The sequence below is a fragment of the Hippocampus bargibanti genome, linkage group LG04, assembly GCF_051943395.1.
Source record: "Hippocampus bargibanti isolate YZ-2025 linkage group LG04, ASM5194339v1, whole genome shotgun sequence".
Taxonomy (NCBI): domain Eukaryota; kingdom Metazoa; phylum Chordata; class Actinopteri; order Syngnathiformes; family Syngnathidae; genus Hippocampus; species Hippocampus bargibanti.
The window spans coordinates 26,213,197-26,232,005 of record NC_142737.1 but is presented as its reverse complement, the minus strand read 5'-3'; the positions used below and the strand labels follow the sequence as shown (position 1 = coordinate 26,232,005).

The following is an 18,809-nucleotide window of genomic DNA, read 5'->3' as shown; positions in this document are numbered from 1 at the left end:
CTGTTGGCCCACAGCCCAGCTGCCATGCAACATGCCCTTGATACCATGTCCTCCGTCTACCGATCACTCGGTCTCGTGATCAATGTAACCAAAACGGAGGTCATGGCAAAAGAGAGTTCTCCTACCCCAGCGTTCACCCTCAGGAAGTCTGGTGGTCCTAAGCTGCGATACAAAGACCATCTTAAACAGACTCTAAAGAAATGCAACATCAAGCCCAGCGATCTGGAGTCTGCTGCAGCTAACAGGCCACTGTGGCGTTCCTTATGCCACGAAGGGGTGACACAACTTGAAAACAAACGCACCCAGAGGAGGATCGTGCGGCGCGAGCAAAGACACCTCTGTGCTGCTTCAGTACTGCCTCGCCAGCCCGGTCCTGGCCTCACATGTCCTGAATGTGGCAGGATTTGTGGCTCCAGAATCGGGCTTCATAGTCACCTACAGTGGCATCGACGCCAGCGCCGATAACCACTGTCCAATACCCCACAAAGCAATGGAAGCGACGTCATCTTCGACTTCGATGGACTGCCAAGAGAGGGGTGTGTGTGTGTGTGTGTGTGTGTGTGTGTGTGTGTGTGTGTGTGTGTGTGTGTGTGTGTGTGTGTGTGTGTGTGTGTGTGTGTGTGTGTGTGTGTGTGTAAAGCATTGTGAGGTCTAATCCAACATTTAAACAGATTATTGTGTAGTGATGCATTTAATAAAAATTGCGGCCGGTTATTGATTTCAAAGTATAAATGTAGATGACGGATAAAGTTATCTAATTAGTATTAGACAAAATACGAACCTTTTATTGTTTAAAATTGATAAATATGCTGGGCAGTGTTGCCAAAACATGATCTACTTTTCAAAGTACCAACCTCCTGCGATCACACACATGAGCACACAAACGCGCACACGCATACACACACATTCGCGTGCCATGATGAGCAACAGTCATGATAGACCCGAAAATGAACAAAACAGAAAAATAACCGTGATCCAAGACAAGACTGATTTTGATGAAAATGAAATTATTGTTAGTGGGAGAACTGACAAGAAAGCAGGGATCCTCTTTTGTAGAATGTACAGAAACATCACAATTGTAGCTTGCTAGAACCTTTTTAAAAATGTTGCTCTGGGTGCTTACGAGTACCATTTTTTTGACAATGACAAAGATGTCGGTGAGTTACAGATCAAACAAACTGAATGAGAACCAATGAAAAAGCGGTACATCTCAAGAGCTCTGATCGCTAGGTGTAATTGCAGACTGTTGATCCTAAACAACCGTAATGTAGGTTGAAGGTGATATACTATATTTTGTTTTAAAATGTTAGTTTTGAATGTGTAGCTGATCGCGTACACAGCGTAAAAGCATTCTAACAAGATTTCAAAATATTAATAACACGCACACAGAGACACAAATAATTTATATATCTCAGTCAATTTGAAATCCTCACTGGAGAATTGTGTCAATGAGGCTGAGAAAGCAGAAGATTTGGGAGACAAAATCAAAGCAGAGCTGAGGTATGCAGATGAAGTTGTGATTCGAGGTTTTACGCTGTAGGGTGAAAAAAATGAAACTAGGACAACCCTACTTTGTTGGATCAGGCATCTGTGTGCAGAGGAAACGCAGGGACTGGAAACTCTTGCGTATGGAGTGGATGTTGGCCATGCCCATGAACACCACCTCACAGTTGGGATAGTATTCTTTAACACAGGAAATATAAACATTTCAAAATTAGGAAAGGATAAACTTGAAATCAAAATTCAAGAAGAGCTACTGAATCTACAGTCCATGGAAAAAAGACTAGGCCTACCAGGACATTCACAGCCTCCTCCCTTTGCCCTGTTGGCAACAGCAGCTGCGTAGGACCGTGCATCGAGAATCAGCAATTTGTGTGGCTGGATGGCCATTGTCTCCACCTCTGAGCTGTTGGTCATTGAGGACTCTGATACAGTCACAAACACATCAGTGTTATATCTCAGCATAATTCATGAATTCATTCTACATGAAATACGCGGGGGAAAATGGGTGTTCACACGGCATACATTTGCTGCATTGATGTGTTTTGCTGCGACATATTTTACACTGGTGTGAATTTTGTGGAGCGTTACAAAGCTGCTTCTATTCTCACGCAGTTTCTGCGGCCATGCAGTGCGATAATTAATCAAAGAATAATAATGCCGAAATAAAATATGCACTTTTGTCAATTGTACTTCCACCCCACCTTGTTTGTGACTTATAGAAAAACCATGGATTGTATTTCTTTAGACAAATCAACGTTGTGGTCTAATCAGACCCCGTAAAAGGATGAGAGGGAGAAAGAGTGAGAAGGGAAATATAGCGCAAGTACAAAAGAGTACGAAATACCGTATGCAATCAACTCTTTTGTCGTGTAGCGAACGTGTCTTCCCCTATTGCCTTCACACATCCCGTTTTATGTCGGTGCTGCCCTGCAAATTAGCATTTACCCCGGAGTAAATTTTGAAACCACCTCCTATGCACGGTGAAATTTGCTCCAGTTGAAGCTATTTTCAGGGCATACACGGTATGTGTGAACTTTGTATGTGTGAATGCTCTAAATTAATACACTATGTAGACTGGTGCATGTGTTTTCTCCGGGTACTCTGGTATCCTCCCACATTCCAAAAAATGCATGGCAGGCTGATTGAACACTCCAAATTGCCCTTCGGTGTGAGAATGAGCACTGATGGTTCTTTGTCTCTGTGTGCGCTGTGTCTAGCTGGCAACTGGTTCAGGGTGTCCCCTGTCTACTGACGGCTGCAATCGTAATTTGCATGGATGGATATAAAGTAGTTAAAGACAATCGTTTTACAGGATCAAAAATGTAAATTAATTCACAAACAATTCTCAAATCACTATGGATATACATTAATAAACCAATTTGCCTACTATAATGTAACAGTGTCAATGACCTTAATCAGTCGTGAAGGTTTTTAAAAGCACTTGAGCCTGCTGATTAAATTTGGTAAACCTGCCTAGCGCAAATATATTTACCTCAAAGGTGGGGAATCTGTGTCGTGTCAGATGAAAGTCGGTGTGTGTACATTTTGCCTTCTGTCTCGAAAGCAGCAAAAAGTTATCACTGGCAGATTGACTAAGTCCTCACCAAAATCAGTGTCAGGCAATTCTGAGCCGTTGATGTAGGTTCCATTGGAGAGATGTTTGTGAGAACTGCAGTCCACTGCACAGGCCTTGGCAATTGACTGAACTAAGTGCTCATCATCTGAATTTCGCCAGCCCCACCAGCTGACCTCTGGCTGGCCACAACGGGCAATCACAGCTCCTGTGCTCAGGTGCCTGTACGAAAGAAAAAAAGTAATACGAACAAGTAAGAAGCAAATTTATCAATGCTCTCTTTCTGTAATATAATTATTCATATACAGAGGTAAAATATAGTCCCCAGTAGTGATGGCAAAATTAGATATTATGAAGCACTGAGGCTTTCCATCCAAAAGTATGCGTTTTGGCCAATGCATCATTCACTCATTTGTTCCACTGCGCCATCATGTGGAAAACAAATGTCATGACAGAGAGAGTGATTAAAATGCTACCATGGATTTGATGGGGTCAAAATGTATGGAAGAGAATTAGGGCCAATGAAGAAGATAAAATAAAGATGGCAGGACTCTCACTTTAATCTCAGAATTCTGACTTTAAAGTGAGAATCCTCAATTTAAAGTCAGAATTTTTAGATTCAAGTCAGTTCCTGTATATGATAGTTGACCATGTTAAGCACTTTGTAACAGCTTCAGCCATACATGTTCAGTCTCGATTTGGTCGGGAGACTCCCGATTTTGACCACAATACTCACTTTATAAAGCAACTATTGACACAATACAGACAGTTCATTTGTAAGGTGAAACAAAAGAAGATGTAAAAAAACAAAATACTGTAATTTTTATGCAAATTGAATGTATAAACAAACAAGGAAATCATTTTTGTGTTTTATTTACTTCTAATTTACACTTTTGTAACACTCACATTATTTTAACACGCACCAGAGTCCAAAAAACTCCAGATTAATGATTTATGAAACTTAAAGGGCAACCGACGTCACTTTTTTGTTTTTTAACTGACATCAGAAAAACGTTTTATAGCATCTAAAATACCCAAAACACGCAGTATGATATTTTTATTCAAATGCAAAACACCAATAAAAATGACTTAAAGTGTCCATCTGCAAAAAATTGAGCTGCGAATTGGGCATTTTCAGAAAGTCCCACCCTCAATTCGTGACGTCACGCCACGACGTCTTGCATTGCTGGAGAATAAAAACAATGGCTTCAGGTTCGGATAATATGCTTTCTTGTTACACATCCAGTTATGAATATGATTCAAATAGTTCTGAAGATGAAAGCATACATGTTTGCAATCGATTAAAGAATTTATTCCGTGTCATTTTGAGGCAAATGTCTCACCCAAAAAGAGGCAACAAAATGGCCACCGATCTGTGAGGAATGACTTAGCCCGTTTCCACAGGCTGATAAATGATTTCCATGGAGCTTGTACTCCCTCTGCTGGCGGCTTTTTGATGTAACACACGGTGTAAAAAAAACAGTACAGCAAAACACATTGACGTGATGGAAAGACGCTACAATGCGTCTTTTTTTTACGGTCAGGAGGCGGTCCTTTTCTGAGGTCACATGAGGACTCGTCACCAACTCAAAAACAAGACTTCCTGAATGTTCAGCGTGAGTCTTAAAACGTAAAATATAGCTATATGCGGTGGAATCTTATTAAAATACGCCCAGTAGAAGTCATTTGAAGTTATTTTACAAATTATGGACACAACTTGTCCGGAGACGTCGGTTGTCCTTTAACACATAGTTCAGTTGTTGTTAAAGCGCTATATAAATCAATATGGATTGTATTGTAAAGAATTCTGAGATAAAACTAAAAATTGTGCCAACTTTATTGTTTTTTCTTTGCTCGCCCTAATCCTCTTGCGGAAAAAGGGTTGGGTGATGTGATGTGATTGAATGTGTGTTACATGAAAGAATAATTGTTTTAATTTAGATATTTACTTTAAACACACAAACAGGAACAAGACACACCTTTCATTTTTGTTGAGGGAAAGGTGTTCGTTTTGTTGGTACCAAAGTTTACATTTCACCTTTTAAAATATCACCAAGTAAAAGATATAGATTATTAGGGATACACCATTTAGTCACAATATTTTACATTGTATATACATTTGCACTGGTTATTGTAATTTGTACCATTTTAGGAGAGATTGGATTGGATATGCCTTTATTAGTCTCACAGTGGAGAAATTTACATTTCACAGCAGCAAAGTGATGAAAGGAATGAAAGTAGAAAAACAAAATACATGAGCTGCTGGAAAGGCAGCCACTCTCGCGGCGCCGTCTTGAAGTCAAAAGAACAAAAAAAACTACAAACAAATATGACAGCATAGAGACAATATGACAAAACAAAGACAGAGAGAGACATTCATTCTTCAGGACTTGCTGTACCCTCTTTGTGATGACATGAAGCAGTTCTAGATGAAAGAGGAGAGGATCAAAGCGTCTTTCCACCAGTGGATCAGGGACATCATGGTGGAATGTGCACGTCGACTACAAGCTAAATGTTGAAAGCAAACACGCAGCTGTAGCATCCATTGACGAAAAGAGATTATCTCACATCTCCTGTTCCACATAAATCTTCTCAAAATGATCCCAGACGATGTTCTCTTCTTTTTCTTTGTGAACGGTGTGTCCAATGTACAACAAATCCGATTGAAGATGCGAGTTGGGTGTCAGTGCCACATGAGAGCTCATTCACGCCCAGGTGTGCCATTTTAATTTCAAATCTTCGAGTGGGTAACGAGTGGGTCTCACGATTGTCTCACGAGGCATTGGGTGTCGCCACGCGCGCTCCGAGGCTTTGGGCGTGGCCACAACCGAAATTTCGCAAATTGTTTCAGCTGTTTACTCAGCACACGCCTCAGAGCCTCGGCACTGTCGGGCAAATCACTATTACTCAGTAATTGCACAAGTCTTGACCAAGTGAACTACACTTCTAGGTGGAGGTTCTAAAACTTTAAATCTGTCTATATGAATACTGACCTTAGGCTTTGACACTGCACATAATCACGAAGTACAGTACACAGAAGAGGAAGCTAGAGTGTGAAGTTTGCCATTTCACGGGGACCAAAATCAACTAACTCAGGGGTCGGGAACCTATGGCTCGCGAGCCATATATGGCTCTTTTGATGATTGCATATGGCTCGCCGATAAAACTAAATACATATTGTCGTTTTTTCGCAGTTCATTTCCCGTTGGGGCTGCAGTTGGCGGAAAGCGCAATTTTGATTGGATGACACTGACCTAGAATGGCCGAAAGCGCCATTTTGATTGGATGATACTGGCTGTCATGTTGAAACAGGTAAACGCCCAACTAGTGCACTTCACGCCCAACTAGTGCTCTTCAGCGAGAATGCACCGGAGCATTAGAGGAGAGAAAATGTTCTGATTCTAATTTGCAATGAAACAATACCATCGATGAAACAGTCGAATGTCAGTGACATTTTAACAAGCCCCATGTTAACGTTAGCATCGACATACTTCTGCGAGAAGTAGATTGCAGATAGCAAGTGTGGAAGCTTATTAGCCGGCTAGCAGGCTAGCTAGCAGTAACTTCGCCTCTGGACCGGCAAATTGAGTTTCATTCCAATCGTTTGCCTGGATTTTGACCAATCAGGAGGAACGGAAAACCATCCATGATAACGGTGAGTACTATCACAAAGTTATTTTAAATAATACATTCTGATATTTTGTTGAAAAGTGGGCGAGCGTGCGTGTCTGTGTGCGCACACGCGAGCGTTTGTATGTGCGCGCGCGTGGCTCTCACTGAAAAACATTTGTAAATATTTTACTTTTATGGCTCTCTTAGTCAAAAAGGTTCCCGACCCCTGAACTAACCTATATACCACTGCAGGAAACCTCTTCCAGGAACGGAATGCTGCCACGTTTTCCAGTTCCTTGTCGGTGATCCAGGCGGGTACAAGAAGCTGCTGGGGATAGCTGGGACAAAGCCTGGCAACACCGAAGGGAAAAGAGAGAGGTGGTCAATACAAAGCATGCAAGAAGGCATCGGACCTGACTAAATGTATTCGTGTAAGCTCAACAAAAAGCTCAGTCGACAGACATCTAATCCTGGGCTCAGCCTTTTTGTGTCCTGTGTGCAGCACCAGTGGAGAACAAAACAACCACCACAAAATGTCTCTTGCACGCTGATCTGCACTGTATGCCAATGAAAGCAATGGCTACAATCAGGAAGGCATGCTTATCAATGGAGCAGAACGGTATGTGTTAAAGCAAGCTGCCCTCACCTAAATTTGCTGTTGATGTCAGATATCCTCCAGGCATTCTGCGTGTCAAACCCCATCCTCTCCACCTCATTCTTGAACCATGAGGTCACATGTTCACCTTAAAGAGCAGAAAAATTCGATATGGGCAGCGGCCTTAGACGTTATTTGAGGCTTTCAGTTTCAAATCAAGCTACCTGGTCTGCAAAGCTCTCCGTGCTGTTCCTTTTCTCCGGCATACACATCCATACACCAGGCGTGGAAGGCGAACGAGAAGAGATCCTCCAAGCGAGAAGGGGGGTGCGCTACTGCATTGAGACGTTTCAGCCATTCCTGACATTGCTCGAAAGTGGAGAACTGACACCTGGAAAATTCAAACACAATAAAAGCCAATTTTCCAGTTAATTTCTTTGTGCACAACAGAAATGTTTGCTGTGCTGGTAATCTTTAGAATGACTGCATGAAAAAAGTAAAATGCATGGCTTTAGCCAATAACCTGTTCACAACACAGATTTCTAGCCTTTGATGTTAATGACAAGGACATGCAATTTATTTTGCCAAATAGAGCCCAAGATGGTGAACTAATCCTCTAAAAAGGGTTCACACTAGCTTTGGGTAAAATGTGGGTGTGTGCCTCTCGCCTTACCTAACAACTTTACAGTCCTTACAGGTGACATGCAGCTGGAACATATCACGACACTCCACACACTCAATGAGCTGCAGAGGCACCTGCAACAACACATGCAGTCGGAAAGCGTATTCAGGGAAAAGCTAATTCATCATTATCGGTGAAGCTAATAATAATAATGATAACAACAATAATAATAATAATAATAATAAATCTCATGGCAAAAGACGACCTTCATGCTAACAATGAGCTGGAAAGTAAAGGAAAGCAATAGAAAAAAATGAACAGATTAGTCATCTCTTAGTATTATCATTAATGTTTCGCATCAAAATTCTCCCAAAGCTCTGTTAATACACAATCTACTTAAGCATGGAAGCAATATAATAAAGCACCTGAACAAGACATGGTCTTGATTTCCATTTTAGTTTCAAGCCATCCAGAATTAGAATACAGTAATACACAAATGCTGCAGCACATTCTTTGAATACTTTCTGGAAATACCTCGCCTGCTTTGAAATAAGCTTTGCTAATTTACTAGGACGACTTTTCAGCCACAGAACAGACTCACGCTGGTGTTTTCATGCAGTCCAGATTCGTGCATGATCGACAGCCAGTCATGGGTGGGCCTAGTTTCTATTGCTACAGTATGATGATGTCAGGCTTTCAGTTTGATGGAGGCTTTGTTGATGTAAATGCATTGTTTGAGACTTGCATGGTTAGTGTTCACACAAACGTCTCATTTAATTTAGCTCTTGGACCTCAACACGTCACAAAGAAAGTCTTCCAGGTAGAAATCATATTTCATAAAATCACCACAAGCCGTGCAGTTTAGTATGATACTTACTGACACCTCACAACAACAACTCTGATTCAGGACAAGAGAGAAACAAATCATGTATGTAAGCAGTGCTCGATTGACTTGTTTCGTCAGTATTCACAATGTACGAAATCACTATTGTGCCCGTGCATCCGTGTTCAATATGCTTTGACTGGTTGAATGGTGATGTAAAACACAAAATATGTAGACTATATAGATGTTTTTCTTTAACTTGGTGGCGGGCGGCCAAAGGCAACAAACAGTACTTACAGCTGCTCTGCCATTGGGTATTACCGAGCACCTACATGACATTTCCCCATTGTGGGAATATTAAAGGCTTTCTGATTCTGACATGCCATTGGCTAACAGGGACTTCTACCATATTTGTGTGTATACAGATTGATAAATACAGTGAGACCTCAACTTACGAACGACTTATAATACGAACTTTTCATCATACGAACGTCTAATTTATGAAAATTAAGCCTTGTAATATGCACTATTTTCATAATACACACCCACCACGGCCGGTCCATCATGCACACGACCTTCGGATCTGGCGAAAGTGATCTTCGGCAGAAGCACACGACCGAACAGCGCTCCTGCCGGCGCTACTTTCCATACCCCTTCTCATTGAATGCACACGTCGATCGCCTACTTGGAGCTTTTTGCTGATAATTTTACTATGATGGGACCGGAAAATAAACACCACAGGCTCGTGTTCAGCCTCAGTTCAAATGTGGTGCGTTACTATGAATAAATTGAAGAAACTACCAGCCGTACACGTCTACTCTTCTCTGTTTATTGTCATCCAAGACTTGGGGTGCGTTCAGGTTCGAGAATAGCGCATGACTTCTTATGACTCTAGGCTGTTTGGAAAGCATTGTCTAACACTGAATGAGCGGTGACTAACACTTGCCAACGTTTTTGTGTTGTTACACTTGAACGCACCCCCCTGTCAAGATGCGATAGAAGTGATTGTGATTGGCTAAAGGGTAGAGTCATGTGTCATGGTAAGCCAATCAGAGCTAGTGTTTTCACACACATCGGAACAGCGTGTCCATAGTCACGCTAAATTGTCACATGCGAGTTGACAGCTCGGGCGTGGCAGCCGCTCGCGACACTTCAATTTAATTTCATTTCAACGAGTCACTGTCACCTCACCAGTGACATGATTACGGCGAAAGTGTATCGCTATGTCTCATGCTCCAAAAGTTTGCTTGTGCTCCAAAAGTTTGCTTTGCACAGGTGATTGTTAGACGCGAGTGTGTCATTTTATTCACCCCGCCCACCTTCTTTTGTCGCGTTTTATTCCGCGTCCGTGGAATCATCGGACTCGCGCCTTTTGTTGTCATAAAATCTCTGCCAGCACCTACGGGACTCGAAGTGAATGCAGATGACATCGAGGAGCTTGTTGCTGACCATAATGAGGTCATCAATACAGAGAATTTGATTTGCCTTCAAGAGGACAAGCAGAAGCAGGCCATTCAGCAGTTGATGTGCAGGCTTTTATTGAACAGTTCCATCCAGAAAAGGCTATGAGAATCATCAACATGATGAATGATAATGTGATGCCTCAGTTTCATAAGACCTTACAAGTCAGAAAGCAACATGTGTCAATTCAGAGCCACCAATGACCATCACAAATGTAAATAAAGTGACTTTATTATACAGTGCAGTGTATTTCTTTCATTACAATACAATAGCACATTTATTATACATAGGATAAGGTAGGTTGTGTGTAGTTTTAAGGCTTATTTAGTTGAAAAGTATATTTTGTGGAAACCCGGGAATGGATTATTCCCATTTTAATGGTTTCCTATGGGATTTTTTTTAGATACACACTTTTCACCTTACACACTGTCTGGGAACCGATTAAGTTCGTAAGTTGAGGTCTCACTGTATGTGTCTACGCAGCATCTTTGTCATTCGCCCCTCAGGCCTTGAGGTGTTCTGATAGTTTTACATAAATGTGAATCACCCAGTAAAACATGTTCTCCAGTTGGGCAATAGCTCACTATGCTGATGTTTGCCTTGAATATTTTAGAAGGATTGTTAAAAGCTGACTAAACATCCTTGGAAAACCACTGTATATTGATTGTTATTGTGCCGATGACCATTTATATTTGAGTTATTTGCGGGTTAACTGAGCGCTGGTGCATCCAGCTGCCGTTGCTCACTTGCAAAAAACTTACTCTGTGACAGTAAAGTGTCATTGAAAGTTTTCAAAGGCGTTTATAAATTAAATGTATTATTATTACTTCTGACAGAGAACATGGACTAAAGATGGCACAAAACGAACCGGTGCGGTTAAAAGTAAAATCACCATCATTTTTTTTATTCTTTGTTTTTTATAGTGAGCAGCACTCTCATTCAATGTGCAAAATATATTTGCAACATGTATTTTGATGCATTGTTTTTGCTTTTATGTCGGATTTTCTGGAGAGCTGCAATGAATTTGGACATTTGTCAGTACATGGAAAACGTGCCACTTCATTTTTATTTCTACTTAAGATATTAATTCCAGAAACAATTAATTTCATAATTGTACAAGGAGTGTGCCCTCTTTTACGCCCACCTCTCTTATTTGAACAAACGTCCATGTCTTCTACCAAATTATGTCTCCCTTTCCTCATTTTAAGCAGTGTGTCAGAAATCTGTGCATACACAAGGTGACCCGTATTATGAGGCGCATCATTCATTTGGGAGAACATTTCAGTCTTAAGTATGCCTTTTGGTCGTTTAAACACACCCATATCAAGTAGCACTTGGCTGCGTAATGATAACAACTATTTATTATGTTTCATGGTCTGTACGCAAAGCAACCAGCTGGAGGATGGTGTCATGAGAAGGCAAACTCATGAAGAAGTGGAATTTTAGTGAACCCCATCTGTCTTCGGGTTTAGAAAAATAGCCTCCAAATTAACTTACATTTCATTAGAAATTAAATGCCATTTTGCCAAAGGGAATATAATCATATACTGTATATGGTTTGCCTATACTTAACTTTGGTAATCTTAAAATTGCAATATACAGGCCCCTTTAAGAGAACTAAAACCAAAATATATTTTATAGAAATTCATTTATTTCAGTTTTGGGAAGTAGATATTTATTGTAAAATTATTTTAGCAGTAGCAAGACTGTGAAGGTCGGTTACACCTTCATATGTGTAACCTCGTCACCACATTTGAATACTGATGTTATGACACTACCACAGAACCTTGAGTAAGTTTTTTGAGCATTAGTTTTTATGATGCCTTCTGCTGACTTTAATTGGGTACTAATTTTCATGTTGGTGGGAAGGCAGAAGGGTTATCTGAATGCAGCCCGTTTGGTTATCTTCTATTTTGACTCGCTGAACACTACAACAAGCACTGACAAGATTTATAAAATTTGCACGCTGTCACAGAAGTAAACTGACAACTTTTTCCATTTGAGTTGCAGAACCATAGAAGTGGTTTTCAAATACACCTGTGTCATGGCACAAGAGGATGTATTGTACAAAGTCCCCATGAAATGGCAACAAAGTGAGCTTCCTCTATAACTGCTGAAATGTGAGCAACACAACTGTTACAAATCCCCTCTGGCATAACTTCACCGATGAAAACATCAAGTGCAGAGAATATACAGTAAGCCATCGCAACTTCATGCTTCACATTTTGTGGGTTCAGACCTTCCGGGATTATTCAAAAATATTCTATTCATAAAATAAGAAAACCTTTATTATTAAGAATCAAGTAAATATAAAGTTAAAAAAACATATGCATGGCTACTGATTGATGTCCAACACTCTCGACACTGCATTCATCTATTCACAAAACACAAGTATAGCAGCACTCACCAACTAACCCTGGATTTTTTCACAGGTGTGCTACATGTCTGATCATCAACATCTGATCAACCCCATGACTTTTCAAAATGTACTTACATTGACAACAGACTGTTTGAACTTGATGTGTAGGCGATAGTTGGACATGGCAATGATGGCATCTTCTGCCCTCCCCACATATTCCGTGAACTCCCCATGCAGCTCAGGAAAGGGCACCTAACAACACCATGACAGTCAATATTTCAAAGAGGTTCACGCAGCATGTTAATCATTAGATTAGCTTTATTATTTTGCCACACTTGTGTCTCACCTAAAAATTATACATATACTATACATATAGACTCACACATATACACACACACATGCCACACTTGTGTCTCACCTAACACATGCCACACTTGTGTCTCACCTAAAAATTATACATATACTATACATAGACTCACACGTATACACACACATATATATATATACATACATATACACACACACACACACACACACACACACACACACACACACACACACACACACACACACACACACACACACACACACACACACACACACACACACACATATATATATATATATATATATATATATATATATATATATATATATATATATATATATATATATATATATATATATATATATATATATATATATATATAGCTCATCACCCTGCACACATCATCCCCACGGTCAAATATGGTGGTGGCAGCATCATGGTTTCAATATGATGCCTTGCACAATGCTCCTTGAGATGTTTAAAGCTTGGGAAATCTTTTTGTATGCAAATCCGGCTTTAGACTTCTCCACAACAGTATCTCGGACCTGCCTGGTGTGTTTCTTGGTTTTCAAGATGCTCTCTGCACTTCAAACAGAACCCTGAGACTATCACAGAGCCGGTGAATTTATACGGGGACTTGATTACACACAGGTGGATTCTATGTATCATCATCAGTCAGTTAGGACAACATTGGATCATTCAGAGATCCTCACTGAACTTCTGGAGTGAGTTAGCCGCACTGAAAGTAAAGGGGCCGAATAATATTGCACACCCCACTTTTCACTTTTTTATTTGTTAAAAAAGTTTAAATCATCCAATAAATGTTGTTCCACTTTACGATTGTGTTCCACTTGATGGTGATTCTTGACCCAAAAAAAAAAATCACATCTTTATATTTGAAGGCTGAAATGTGGCAAAAGGTTGTAAAATTCAAGGGGCCCGAATACTTTTGCAAGGCACTGTAAATTAGAGCTTAGACTCGCACCAAAAATCCCCAGTCGCTAAACAGGATGAAAGGCTGCAAAAGAGGACTACCTGGCTTCTAAGCATCCTCTTCTAAATAGTTGGCGAGTAAAAAGCAAACTCTTCAGATTGATCTAGGTACATTTGACCCGGATTGCCAAAAACCTTTACCTGCATGTTTTCTTCCTCCAGAACGGGGGATTTCTTTGGGAAAATTTGACTGGCCTGTATACATTGCGAGCTTTTCTGCCCCACCTCCTCCTGCACAGAAAAAAAATGTTACGCTTTCTGAACTCACGTCGATGTAACAACCACAAGCTTCTTTGAAATATTTATTGGGTTTTAAAATGGCTCTTGAAAGGCTTGCCAGAGAACATTTGGCAGACAAACTGATACATTTCTTTCATAGCTGGTCCACACCGTTGGAGGTCACAAAACTTACTCAAGACTACTTTGGCCATTGCTGTAATTTGGAAGGGTAAGGAAATCATTATTCCACCACTTTCTTTGGCCTTGATTTTTGAAGACACTGTGAAACATGACTATTTTGTTATCTAATACTCAGTGTCTCGACCTTGGCACTGAAACAGAAAGTCATTCCAAAGATGCATTTGGCCTGTTTTCTCACCGAACTTGCAAAACCCTCCGGAGGATATACAAAAAAGACTACAATTAAAAATACAGAATACCATAAACTAAACACAGCGCATACGAAAAAAAAAAAAAAAAAACAATTAAAAAAAATATATATATGTATATATACAGATGTTAATTTTTGAATTTTGGTATCAAAATCAAATTGCATTGGGGAAAATTAGAGTATGGACACTGGTTTCCTGGGGGGCCAGATCTGGCCTGCCACATCATTTTATGCGGGCCGCCAAAGAAAATCCCATGCATCCTTTTTGCAAAAATAACAAAATTGTCCTCACTTTTAAAAATGTTTGAGATATGACAAGGATTTTTGTTAGTAACCCCTCTCCCTTTAAACTAAATGTAATCATATTTTTAATGCTTTTATTGACACTTTTAAAATAGGTTCGTTCAATCTGTTGTGTAATCTATATGAGACGCTTATGCATTAATGGGGGTTCATAGTCAACGGACTTCCGAACGTAACCATAACAATGGACATGGATCTTGGCAAACATGTGTTTGACACCCCCGATGGAAGCAATGCTTCCTCAATGTAATATACAGTGATAACTCATCTTACAAACCCTTTAGCTCACAAACATTTCGCCTCACGAACATTTTATTCGCGAGCAGAAAGTCTTGGCTGACGAACTAGTTTACGGCGGACGAACCAAACCACACGGTCGAACAGCGCCACAGTGAATGGCGGACTAGTTTTCGTCACCCCCTTTCTTTGAGTGCGGACGTGGTTTGTTCTCAAGTGGAGTACTTTTGCTATTATGGGACCGAAAAAGACCCATCCACAGGCCAGTGTTAAGCCGAAGGGCCGAGCAGAACAAGCAGATCATCGAAAAATAAGAAAGAGGGGTGCGTTTGTGTGACTTAGCGTCCCTGGACCATTATGCTGAGTCAATCATAGGTACGTGTGGCTAAGGGTGTTAAGGGTGTGTTGTCTAAGCAACGGTCTCAGGCAATAGAAGAGGTTGAAAAAAATGTTGATTTGGATTAACAAAAAGCAGCTTGCAGGGGACAGTGTGAGTGAGGGTATTATCACTGAGAAAGCACAGCAATTTCACTCGGATATCAACAAGTGGCAACTACATCAACAACCGTCACAAAGGTAGATAAAACGACTTTATGATACAGTACAGTTTATTTCATTAATTACAATACAATATCACATTTATCACATTAAATAATATATAATGTGTGTAGTTTTAAGGCTTATTTAGTAAAAAACGTTTTATACGTTTTATGGTTCCTGGGAACAGATTATTAGATTTTTTTATGGTTTCTTATGAGAAATAAATGTTCGGCAGATGGACTTTTCGCCTTACACACACTTTCTGGGAACCAATTAAGTTCGTGAGCTGAGGTATCACTGTATATGAAAATAGAATGATCCATTTGAGTTACGTTTTCAAAATAAGATGCCCGTTGATGTACAGATACAGAGGATAACCCAATTCATTCTCAAGAACAAAACTGTGTGGGTGGGCGTATGCTGTCTTACAGATAACATATTCTATATTGCCTCATTGAATCAGAATATTGCGCGACAAAGATAAGAGCAGTGAAAAAGGCAAACAAATAATGGACAGCGTTTCTGCCTCAGCATAAATTTTTGGTCACTAAACAACACTACTGGTCACTTTAAAGTAATCAAAGACACATCACACTATTTGCACAAGTACCATTGTACCGTAATTACTGCACTATTGGTCACTTAAGTTTGCTTAACAACTGTCTGTGCTTCTGTATTTTCTTAAAAATTCACGTGGTTGTTGTAGCTTCTTGCTCTGAGGCTGTAACACATGACTGTCTAAAATGGTGAGTCTTCACTTTTTTACTAGAAATGCATGTATTAAAAACAGAAAAAAAGTAAATAAAATGTTAAGAGATAAGTATACTTTTTTATCTATTTATTTATTTATTTGTGTACAACGTACCACAGTCCCATGTTGACAACTAAACCAACTACATGATTGACAGCACTGAACGGCCAAGCAATCATCTGCAGCCAGTGATGGCCAGGCAGGCATGTCAAAACTACCGTCAAACCCGTGAGACTACTCACTATATTTTTCGATCGAACCCAGGTTGACAACCACTGGTCTAAAAGAACCAGAGACCAATTCCTTGTGTGTGGTATTGTGTGTTTGGCCATTTAAGATGATAAATAAAAAAAAATAATGAAATGAATATGAATAAATGAAATAAATGATAAATGAAAAAATTAAGAAAAACATTAAGATGATGAATAAAATAAATAGGACGTTCCCCGCATTGACAATAGCCTGAGGCAACCTTTGACTCATTAGAAGCTGACATAACTGTCTGCTTCCGGATAAAGGGTTGACAAGTATTTGAAATCAATATAGAATTTCCAATTGTACAGACAGCATGCAGGATCTACCACAAAGCAGTGAAAAGAAAGAGTACCATGGTGCGGGTCACCCAACTGGGAGGAAGCCTGACCTGGAGGAGCCTGTGTAAAGCAAACACAAAACATCATGAAGTATTATGGAAGAAACAATAAGAAATCAGTCAGTATCTTCAGTATCTTTGGACCAGATGTCGGAGGTTTTGTATTGCTTCATTGGATCATGTTTTGATGCAGGTCAACGGGGCAAAGGAAGAGTGTAAAATGCTTTAACATGGGATAACAGAGCCTGCGGACATTATCAGTCGTGTGGCCATCGATTTCTCGATGGCCACGTTCCCATTGCAGGGCGTGAGACCTAACTCAGATGGGTTTTTTTTTATACATTTTAAATCTGATATTTTTATGTCCTCATTCAAATTGTGAAAACAAATGCAATTTAGTATGTGAACAGAATTTTTGTGACACATTGCAAGAAAAAAAATGAACGAGCACTTCAGACAATCATGTAAAAAACAGGCCAAAAAAAGCAGATTTAGGTCATATTTGCCTCGACATTAAATTCCATACCTTGTGATTTTTGTAACTTTTTTGGGTGTCAGGGTTCATTGAATGTCACATAACATTGAACAACACTTTAAATCGGCAGAACCTGTTTTTCTTGCCATCAACCAAATATATGTAAATACAGTAAAGTCTCGTTATATCGATATCGGATACAGTAAAGTCTCGTTATATCGATATTCAAGGGAGTCCGAAAAAATATCGATATAACCGGGACTATCGATATATCCGACCCTGTTTGCATGTAATTTTGTCCGTGCGTGCATAGAAATAGTATCGATATAACCGGGACTATCGATATATCCGATATCGATATAACGAGACTTTACTGTATATCGATAGTCCCGGTTATATCGTTACTATTTCTATGCACGCACGGAGAAAATTACATGCAAACAGGGTCGGATATATCGATAGTCCCGGTTATATCGATATTTTTTCGGACTCCCTTGAATATCGATATAACGAGACTTTACTGTATTCCATTTGTTCAATTGTTCCTTGAAACAAGAAAGTGTTTGCAACCATTTGAAAATAAGTGACTGTTTGCAACTTTGAAGAAACCCAGATGAAAAAAAACAATATCCTCTAGTCTTGCAAATCCCCACAAACCTTGCCGTTCAGTGGGGTACAGGTTAAGTGTCAGTTTTGTGATTGACAAGTGATCCGCCCAAGTTGTATACCCCTTCTCAAACAGACATCAGGGAAAAGCTACAGCTCAAAATAAGTATTTGACAGTGTTTATTTTTGATCACGCAAGGGATGTGGGTTTAACTTTCAATCAGATTTACTTTGTTCTTCATTAAACATATTGTAAACTTGCTAATTTAATAATAGCAACTGCTCTCACGAGCCTTGCTTTTTTTGGTTGTTTTTGTCTTGTTTTGTGTTTTCTTTTGTCACTTTGTGTTGTTGTGCATCGTGTGGAACGGATACAGATTGTTTTTCAGCATTTTTGACCACGACATTCATCAAGGCGGAGACTGTGCTGAGCGGTTGCGCCTTTTCGGCAGCATGAATATGCCAGTACTGTTTTTGAATGGGAGGAATGTCGGAGCCATTCGACTGCCATCGCTGGACACCGAAGGGGCCATTGTGCTTTTTTGCGCCTGTAATGGGCAGCATCTTCACAGCCCCGTTTTGTTCAGTGGAAGGTCAGTGCTGTTGGCAGTCAGCGGCTGGGTGGATGCATGGCTTGAGGATAGGAGCGTCAGCGCAGAGCACCGATGCGTATGTGGAACTGTTGCGGCTTGGAATTGAAGCAGATTTATGTGGAACAGGGGATGTGAGATAATCTCTTTTCGTCAATGGATGCTACAGCTGCGTGTTTGCTTTCAACATTTAGCTTGTAGTCGACATGCACATTCCACCATGATGTCCCTGGTCC

The 18,809-nt window shown here is 40.1% G+C and overlaps 1 protein-coding gene across 8 annotated transcripts in view; it reads right to left on the bottom strand.

The window, feature by feature from the left end:
• Positions 1 to 18,809, bottom strand: part of mtmr3 (myotubularin related protein 3) — a 35,429-nt gene that overhangs the window by 12,604 nt on the left and 4,016 nt on the right. For all 8 annotated transcript variants that reach the window (XR_016114760.1, XM_088994919.1, XM_088994917.1 and 5 more), the window contains 10 exons: positions 16,918 to 16,963; positions 14,011 to 14,100; positions 12,684 to 12,800; positions 7,957 to 8,039; positions 7,508 to 7,674; positions 7,335 to 7,431; positions 6,925 to 7,038; positions 3,108 to 3,298; positions 1,794 to 1,925; positions 1,572 to 1,683 (listed from right to left, as the gene is read on the bottom strand). Coding sequence is in view for 7 of the 8 variants with exons in the window: in XM_088994919.1 (XP_088851045.1) it covers positions 1,572 to 1,683; positions 1,794 to 1,925; positions 3,108 to 3,298; positions 6,925 to 7,038; positions 7,335 to 7,431; positions 7,508 to 7,674; positions 7,957 to 8,039; positions 12,684 to 12,800; positions 14,011 to 14,100; positions 16,918 to 16,920 (1,106 nt within the window). In the remaining variant the exon portion in view is untranslated. The remainder of the gene's footprint in view (positions 1 to 1,571; positions 1,684 to 1,793; positions 1,926 to 3,107; positions 3,299 to 6,924; positions 7,039 to 7,334; positions 7,432 to 7,507; positions 7,675 to 7,956; positions 8,040 to 12,683; positions 12,801 to 14,010; positions 14,101 to 16,917; positions 16,964 to 18,809) is intronic.